Genomic DNA, 9,213 nt, shown 5'->3' with positions numbered 1-9,213 from the left:
TTATGACCTTACATCTTGCAACGCCTCCAGATCATTCTGCTCGCTGTTGGAAACGTCTGGTTCCTTGATGAAGTTCCACAATCCAATCATCATTTGCTATGGGCAGGAAGCTTCCAATCTCCAAATCGCACGATGTCCAAAATGCAGCGACTTCTGACGGTGCCCTTCGGTGGCTTATTGCCCCTAATGCCACAATGGGATCAAACATTTTGCATATATAAAAGGCATTAAACTTACGGGTTTTTACGCCGCGCCAGAGGTTGCCACTAGAGTATATGCAAGAATTTAATCCCTTATGCATTGCATAACCCATTTTTGCATATATGAAAGGCATGAAACTTACGGGTTTTTACGCCGCGCCAGAGGTTGCCTCTGTAGTATATGCAAGAATGGGATCCGATATGCAATGCATAGCCCAGTTCACATATGAAGTAGGCATGAAACTTACGGGTTTTTACGCCGCGCCAGTGGTTGCCTTCCGCGCATATGTGATTGGGCATTGATACCCCATTCCCGAGGGTATCACGTGGCAGGTGAGGGGATGCACAACAATCCATCTTCGGGCACTTGCCGCCAGTCCTACCAGCCGCTGTAGTCTCTCCATCGCGCAGAGATGCTTCCACAGCTATATCCAGGATTGTTTTCCATCACAAAGCTCAGCTCATTCCTGTTCCCAACATCAGAGATGTCCTGGCTTCTTTTTCTTCTGCAAGTGAACCACCAGTTTCCATCAAAAAAGCAGAATCTTCTTTAGGCATCATTCACGTGACTGCGTTTATCTTGTAGAGTTTCCGAACCTTTTCAGACTCTTGCTCCAGTGTTCGCAGTCTGGCTGCAGATTCCAGCCTCATTTTCTGGTGTACTTCCTTTCTACTTAGGGGCTTCTTGTCTGATGGAGTTTTAGCTGGGTCTTTTGAGTGTGTCTTGGTGCCAGTTGAAGGACGTTGCAATGCCATGATTTGGCGAAGTCCTTCCTCGATGTTGTCCATTTGCTGGTAGAGGACCTTGCAGTTGATCTTGGGCTTCCTCAGACATCGAGTTGTATTTAAAGCCTTCTCCTTTTCAGCTTTCCTTTCTGTTGTAGGTCGTTCTTGTGGCACCATTTTAATCATATTCTTCTCTCTTTGCAGACACTTCCTTTTCTCCTTTAAGAATTTTAACTTTCGTTTCCAAGGATCTGATCTTCGTGTCCTTGGCCAAGGTCTTTCTTGGAGCCTTTCGAGTTCCAAGGTTGCCTCCATCTTTTCAAATTCCATCGTCTCTAATTCTTCCTTTGCCTCTGCCAGTTCGAATTCAAGTTGAACTATCCTCCTGGCCATTTCATTCACCTTTCCGTTTGCCTTCGATTTTTCTGCTACAACAGTTTTAGATTCTTTTAACAAAACGATGATCTCCTTTTGTTTCTGGGAGCACTCATCTTCCAATCGGAGGATCTCTTTGTCCCTCTGCAAGTTTTGTTCTCTGAGCTTTTCTAGCTCTTCCTTTTTGCCAGCAATTTCTTTTTCACATCGGTCGAGCTGTTCCAAATTTGCATGGGCCTCCTGTCTCTCAGTAGTAAGGACTTGTAACTTGTCTTCTAAGCCGCTGATCATCAAGGTCTTATGCTGGTTTTCCTTCTGCAGACTTTCAATGCGATTCTGCTTTCTTACATTTTCTTCTCGAATTGTTTTCAATTCCTTATTTAGCTTGCTTATTTCGACTTGCATTTCCGTCTTGCTGTCTTCCCTTTGCTGTAGATTTCGGTGCAAAGTTTCCTTCTCCATCTCCAGAACTACGACGGTGTTTTCCAAAATAATTAGCGTCTGGTCTTTCTCCTCCTTCTCCTTTATTTGCATTTCTGTATCTTTCGCCTTTTCCATTATTTCGTTTCTAAGTTTTCGCGTCTCTTCGGACAGTGAATAGATTTGTCTGTCCTTTTCTTGACTGAGGCATTCCAAGTCTCTTATGTTTTGTTCCGTCTTTAGTCTTCCTTCGGTAAGGCCTTCTACCATCTTTTTCAATTCAGTTATCATCAGATCCTTCTGTAAACTCTCTTTCTCGAGTCTTGAAACGTTTTCATTTTCCTTAATTAAGTTCTCGACCTTTCGACTGGCATGTAAAGGCACTATTTCTTCACTTTCTGAACTATAGTCGTCTTCTCTGTCAGAACTATGGTCTTCACTATCTGAACCATCGTCTTCTTCAGTATCTGAACTGTGGTCCTCTTCGCTATATGAATGGTCGTCTTCGCAATCAGAATTTTCGACTTCGTCCTCTCGAACTCTAGAATCCTTCGGACAGTCAGTACTGTCCAAAGCCATGAAATCAGTAAAGAATTGAACCAAACCAATGCAAAATCCACGAAGTATAAATACTTCAGTGAATAGCACAACAAGGCTGATATAAAACAAATTCTCGCGGGGAATTTAGACCCGAGCCAAAGCACTGTTCAAGCACAAATGATAGCAAACTTAGAAACATCTTTGTTTGGTACAGATCAACTCGCTTTGCTTATCATTAGTTTTCAAAACGGGCACCCGTAACATGTCTAGATTCTAATGGGATTCTGGAGTCATTCTTGGCTTCGCTGGAGCCGATCCTGTCTTCGGGAATTCTTACTGATCCCCGGACACAATAATTGATGTGTCTGGATTCCTGAGCCATTTTGGGGTCCACGGGAGCTCCTTCAGTCTTCAGGAATTCTTGCTGATTGCCTGGAGAGTTGGTCATGTCCAGTGTGTGGTAACAATTGCAATAATTCTTCACCCCTCTTTCTAATCATATAGTATATATATATATATATATATATATATATATATATATATATATATATATATATATATATATATATATATATATATATATATATATATATATATATATATATATATATATATATATATATATATATATATATATATATATATATATCAGAAGAGAGGAATTTTAAAACAGTCCTCAGGGACTATCTGAAGACCCTGAAGCCAATCTTCGCACGCTTACACACACACACACACACACACACACACACACACACACACACACACACACACACACACATATATATATATATATATATATATATATATATATATATATATATATATATATATATATATATATATATATATATATATATATATATATATATATATATATATATATACAGTATGTATGTGTATGCATGTATGTATCTGTGTGTGGACTATATTTTTTTATTACAAAACAGTTGACAACAGACACAAGGTGTAAATCTTAAATAAGAAAGCTCATTAGAATGCAGATTTATTATCGATAAAATGCTTTCGTACAAGAATATTAATTTGATATTTTGCTACTCAGTTCTTGCTGGACTTTATTAGTGACAGGAGTAATGTCGACACTAGTGACCTTTGACGTTGAAAATGTTTAGAAATACTTATTTTTGTTATTTCAGTAACAATACTTACATATCTTTTTATCTGTAAGTCTCGTCAACTCAGATTCTTCAGTTAAAGGAAGTAATCTGTGCGTCCCTAATTTAAACAGGTTTTAAATTGGCGAATATGATTTCATTTTATAAGTAGGCTTTTAGCTCTTAGCATAAAGTGGCTAATGTATATTTTCACTTTATAAGTATTAGCTCAGGTTTTAGTGTAAATCGATCAATATATTATCACTTTATATTTATTAGCTCACTTTTAAGTATAAATTGGACAATACATTTCTATTTTATAAGTATTAGCTCATGTTTCAGTATAATCTGGTTAATATATTTTAAATTTATAAGTATTAACTCAGTTTCAAGTGCCAATTGACCAACATACTTTCACTTTATAAGGATTAGCTCTGAGTTTAATGTAAACTGACCAAAATATTTCTAATTTATAAGTATTAGCTCAGGTTTTAGTGTAAATCGATCAATATATTATCACTTTATATTTATTAGCTCACTTTAAAGTATAAATTCGACAATACATTTCTATTTTATAAGTATTAGCTCATGTTTCAGTATAATCTGGTTAATATATTTTAAATTTATAAGTATTAACTCAGTTTCAAGTGCAAATTGACCAACATACTTTCACTTTATAAGGATTATCTCTGAGTTTAATGTAAACTGGCCAAAATATTTCTACTTTATAAGTATTAGCTCATTCTTAAATGTCCCTTCCATATGCACATTGTTTCGTATTGTTCGCAACTCCTAAATAGGACAGAGTAAAAAGAAAAAAAGTAATCCACGACGAGATAAGACACGTCAAGACAACGAAGAGATATCACAACTTCATTTTCCTTTCTTCCACTTCTGCTTCTCGCTTCGCGGAAGACTTCTTAAATTGCTCTGATATTACTTAAGCGAAACGTACCCACCGCGTCCCGTCAGGGGAAGAATATCACACATACACATTAGAGGGAATTGTTTTTTTTCTCTCTCTCTCTCTCTCTCCCAGGCAGTTTATTCTGAGAATTTCGCCCAAACAATTTCGTCAAGTCGTTTCGAGAATAAAATGGGAAAAAAATTCCATTCCAATTTTGTTGGGTCACAGTCGAGAGCAGAGTTGTTCTCTCTCTCTCTCTCTCTCTCTCTCTCTCTCTCTCTCTCTCTCTCTCTCTCTCTCTCTCTCTCTCTATATCTATCTCTCTATATATATATATATATATATATATATATATATATATATATATATATATATATATATATATATATATATATATAAAACATATTTTTATACACACGCATACACATACGCACACATACAGTATATATATATATATATATATATATATATATATATATATATATATATATATATATATATATATATATATATATATATATATATATATATATATATATATATATATATATATATATATATATATATATATATATATATATATATATATATATATACTGTATATATGTGTTATATATATAAATGTGTGTGTGTATTTAAGCGCTGACATTATGATGGAGTTGGTTTCCAACGACTGGTCAAAAAATGAAATAAGAAAGTTAAAAATATCCTGGTAAATGATGTCACATCAGTAACTGGTCTTCAATGAGTAAGAAACGGATCCACCGTTTCCCTTTGCATGATAAAAATGGGATATTGAGAGACTCGAGAGCAGCAAAATTTGATAAAAATTTTTCCAAACGTTTTTTGCAACTCTCGAACTTTTTTGGAACCCTAATTCTTTACGGCACAGGACAGGAATGCTGTTTTTATCAACTATGGACTCCGGATTTTGTGCTTAGGTGTATAAAGCAGATAATGAGGCAGAAGCTTTCTGCACATGGGTTTTATCCACGATTTAGTAGATAAAGTATGAATGTGTTAGTGACTGCTGAAGTGCTTTACCTTGTGGGTCTAGTTCCCTGTCAGGAAATGGGTTTTAATGATGAAACATTATGCATACATACATATATACATATATATATATATATATATATATATATATATATATATATATATATATATATATATGTGTGTATATGTAATGTATATGTATATATATGTGTGTGTATAACATATATATATATACATATATATGTATATATAATGTATATGTATATATATGTGTATATATATATATATATATATATATATATATATATATATATATATATATATACTGGCCTAGAATTTCTTTATTAGACTCCATGTTTATGCCCAAACTTGGAACATAAAAATTAATCATAGCTATTTTTCTCATGAAACTTTAATTTCGATGTCCACAATTATGAATGTAGTTGTAAGAAAGCCTGAGGTCACCTTCCTTCCTCTTCCTATAAAATGATAAAACTTTAATATTTTTTTTTGTTTTCGGCATAAAGTTTTCCTTTTAGCAGATGGATAAACTGAAGATTTATTACTTTCTTTAAGTAGCAGTGCTGATTTCATCATAGCCGATTCTGAACGCTTAAGCTAAGATTAGTTGATAGGGGATATCATGAAAATTTTCAGGTTCCTAAGCTCGACTCAATTTTTTTCATTTTTCCTTTAGCAGTCTATTTCACATTATCCCAAATATGATCCACGGCCACCTCAAATTGATAGTGGCTGTAATATATTATATTTTTCAAAATGTATGATTTCCTTCATCTACATTAAATGTTACATGTGAAATTCATATATTTCATAAGTAAATATTATCGTGTGTCTCTCCTACTTTTATCAGGTCTCGACGAACTCGTCTGTTGATTGTAAATAATACCTCCAACCATTTCTACCGTCGCAAAACACTCCCGTCACTAGTGGATGTATACTTAATTTAAGACCTTATCTTCTTTGTTGACGCTGGAAATTATATAAACTCGAGATCGGTTTATCTGGAGGATGACTGGTTGTCCCCTTGAAACTTTATAACTTCCTTCGATAATCAGCTTCAAAGACTTCTTGAAAGAAACTTCGACAACTCACGTTAAACATCTGCTGTCTGTGCGCGGGTGTTTATGTGCGCGTGGTTGTGAGCGTATCACAGTATATGGAAGTGGACCAGATGTAAAGTTCGCATGTAAATAATTTTAACACACTCTCTCTCTCTCTCTCTCTCTCTCTCTCTCTCTCTCTCTCTCTCTCTCTCTCTCTCTCTCAGTACAAATTATATCCGACAGAGTAACTACACTGTAGCGGGAATGCAGATAATGTAAATTATGAATGAAGGTAAAACGTACTAACATTCTTACTAAGATTCTTCTGGGAATCTCTCTCTCTCTCTCTCTCTCTCTCTCTCTGCGTTGGAGTGGTGGGTAGAGCTGTCGCCTAGCATGCTGTTGGCCCAGCGTTCGACTCTCCTACCGGCTAATGAAGAATTAGAGGAATTTATTTCTGGTAACAGAAATTCATTACTCGTCATAATGCGGTTCGGATCCCACAATGAGCTGTAGGTCCCGTTGCTAGGTAACCAGTTGGTTCTTAGCCACGTAAAACAAATCTAATCCTTCGGGCCAGCCCTAGGAGAGCTGTTAATCAGCTCAGTGATCTGGTTAAACTAAGATATGCTTAACTTTTCTCTCTCATAAAGCCACGAGAAAACTTTATGCAAAAGTTCCCTTCTAGTCATCAAAAACCTTATTGGTCTTGTAAGTTAAGAGTTCACGGTAGTATACTACAAAGAAGTATAAATGACAAATTTGCAAGAAATTGAACTGGTTGGCAAAAAAAAAAAAAAAAAAACTTCCTTATAAAAGAACTGTATTTGTGAACTTTATGTTTTTTTTTTTATTTATTCATATTTAAAGAGCGACGGTGTTTGTCAATATACAGTTTATTATGAGGTACAAGGAAATACATGGTTGCTGCAAATACGGCGCCAACTGGTGGTACGTTTCCCTCAGGCTTAAGATATACTGTTGGCCTCTGGAATTCTTAAGCTATTGCTTATAATCAAGCTCGTTCAGCTGAAAGTGTCAACAGATGCAACAATGTTAATAAAAAATACGACACTATCTGAGCCTTGCATAATCTTTCACTATTCAAGAATTGTTGCCACTGAATTGCAAGGCCCAATGAAGTACTCTGTAATGAAAAAAAAAAAAAGACTTACCTTTTTACGGATACGGGTAGGCAAACCGTAGCCCATTTCGTGCTGTTATTTGCATTTTGTATAGCATCACGAATACTGACATCTGTCTCTTGTTATAACTTTTAAATACATCTATAGTTAGGAAAAGTGGGAAAGAAAATTGTCTTCTTTTCAGGTAGAATTCTCCCGCATCTTTTGTTCACAGATTGTATGATGTGGAGCCAATTGCCAGGTATGAAGTAGTTAATTGTTAATATATCTAAAACCTAGAGCACAAGAATAAATTGTATATGGATATATGTACACTTGTATAATTACTGAAGAGCGCCCGTTTTATAAACTGCTAGTTCGCTTTTTCTTAAATTCGCGTAAATTTGTCATTGAACATGATTGATGTTCCAGAGGAGAAACATTAAAATAAGCATTTGTTATTTCCAGACGTTCATACAGTGAGTTATCAACCGTACTCTGCAGTCATTTTTTTATTTACCTTTACTGTACCACAACACCTGTGTGTAGTCATCAACTTAGGGAAGATCGCCCAGTGTTGCCACGCGTAAGGGAATTCCCCTACGGCAGGGGAAATCTGGTGTCCGTATAGTGTAGGCGGAAACCTACGGGGGAAATGACCTTTGTGTAGGGGGGATGTATGGGAATTTCACTTATTTCCCTTATAAATATATTTTTGCTTCAATAATCTAGATAACAACAAAATAAAATATTAAAATATTATAAGTAGAATCGGTGAACAATATTAAACAGCCCAGCAAAACAATTATAGTATTAAAAACTAAGGGACATCGTGTTTTAGGTTCAGACTTGTGATTTTGAATCTCAACTTAGCTTCAGTCTAGCAAGTTTCCGATAAGGATTGTGAGAGGAGCTTCATTATTAATCACATAGACATTGTTCTGGGATTTTTGTAATTATCCTAAAGTAACTGAAAAAGGTTACAGTGCCCAAAGTAGGAAGGAATGGGAAGAGGAGAGCTGGACTTTAGGATAGGTATGTAGTGGAAAGCACAAAGGAAAGGCTCATTGCAAAATATACGATAAGGAATTGTGGCAATGATAGTTAGAAAAAATCTTTCTTTTAATTGCCCTGCAAAGTCAAGGTATGAAAAATATACAAACAGTGAAACTGATTGAATTCTCCGTGATAGGAGGATTTTTTTTTTACATCAATGCTTTTTTGTAACAGAATAACCCTGCATTTATTTACGTTTACTATAAATGCGTTAACGTTTCTCTTAGAAATGTATTTTCATAGGATACTTTAGTCCCTATCTCCTTTCTCATTGATTAGAGGTAATAGCCTACTGTTGTTGCATTCATGAATTTTGCAGTAAAACAATCTAAAAATCTGCTTACACGCATCATAAACCAAATATGTTTATAATTTTTCTTGTAAAATCTCATTTTTCTTCTTTAAAGTAAACAAAGTTCTGTAACTAATTCTTGGTGACGGATCAGTGTTTTTCTAATAAGATAATTTATACATTTTGTAATTACTATAAATGCATTAAATTTTCAAAAAATGTTTTCTTTAACTGCGTTCATTTTTTTTTACCGAAAATTTGGAATGTTTATTTTCAATATGAATTGAAACTAAAACGTGATACTTAATTTTCGTTTATCCTATTACTACATTTATTGTGTAGGGGAAAGTATGAGAAAATCACCTCTGGTGTAGGGGAAAACGCTCTTAGTGGCGTGGCAAACA

General features: G+C 34.9%; 1 protein-coding gene across 1 annotated transcript; it reads right to left on the bottom strand.

Annotated features, from left to right (window-relative positions):
- Positions 1 to 761: 761 nt before the first annotated feature.
- On the bottom strand, positions 762 to 2,709 carry LOC136839852 (trichohyalin-like). Its single transcript, XM_067106183.1, has 2 exons — positions 2,599 to 2,709; positions 762 to 2,270 (listed from the first exon to the last, which is right to left on the bottom strand). Exons 1-2 carry the CDS (start codon positions 2,707 to 2,709, stop codon positions 762 to 764), a joined length of 1,620 nt encoding a protein of 539 aa, XP_066962284.1.
- Positions 2,710 to 9,213: the final 6,504 nt, after the last annotated feature.

The sequence above is a fragment of the Macrobrachium rosenbergii genome, chromosome 6, assembly GCF_040412425.1.
Source record: "Macrobrachium rosenbergii isolate ZJJX-2024 chromosome 6, ASM4041242v1, whole genome shotgun sequence".
In the NCBI taxonomy this organism is placed as follows: domain Eukaryota; kingdom Metazoa; phylum Arthropoda; class Malacostraca; order Decapoda; family Palaemonidae; genus Macrobrachium; species Macrobrachium rosenbergii.
Note: the sequence above shows the minus strand (reverse complement) of the source record. Positions and strands in the feature narration are given on the sequence as shown.

What these genes read in the sequence shown, in the direction of transcription:
- LOC136839852 (XM_067106183.1), bottom strand. Translation starts at nt 2,709, where the DNA reads ATGACCAACTCTCCAGGCAATCAGCAAGAATTCCTGAAGACTGAAGGA. An exon ending in ATTATTGTGTCCGGGGATCA is followed by an intron (nt 2,271 to 2,598) that starts GTAAGAATTCCC and finishes GACTGTCCGAAG; the next exon opens with GATTCTAGAGTTCGAGAGGA.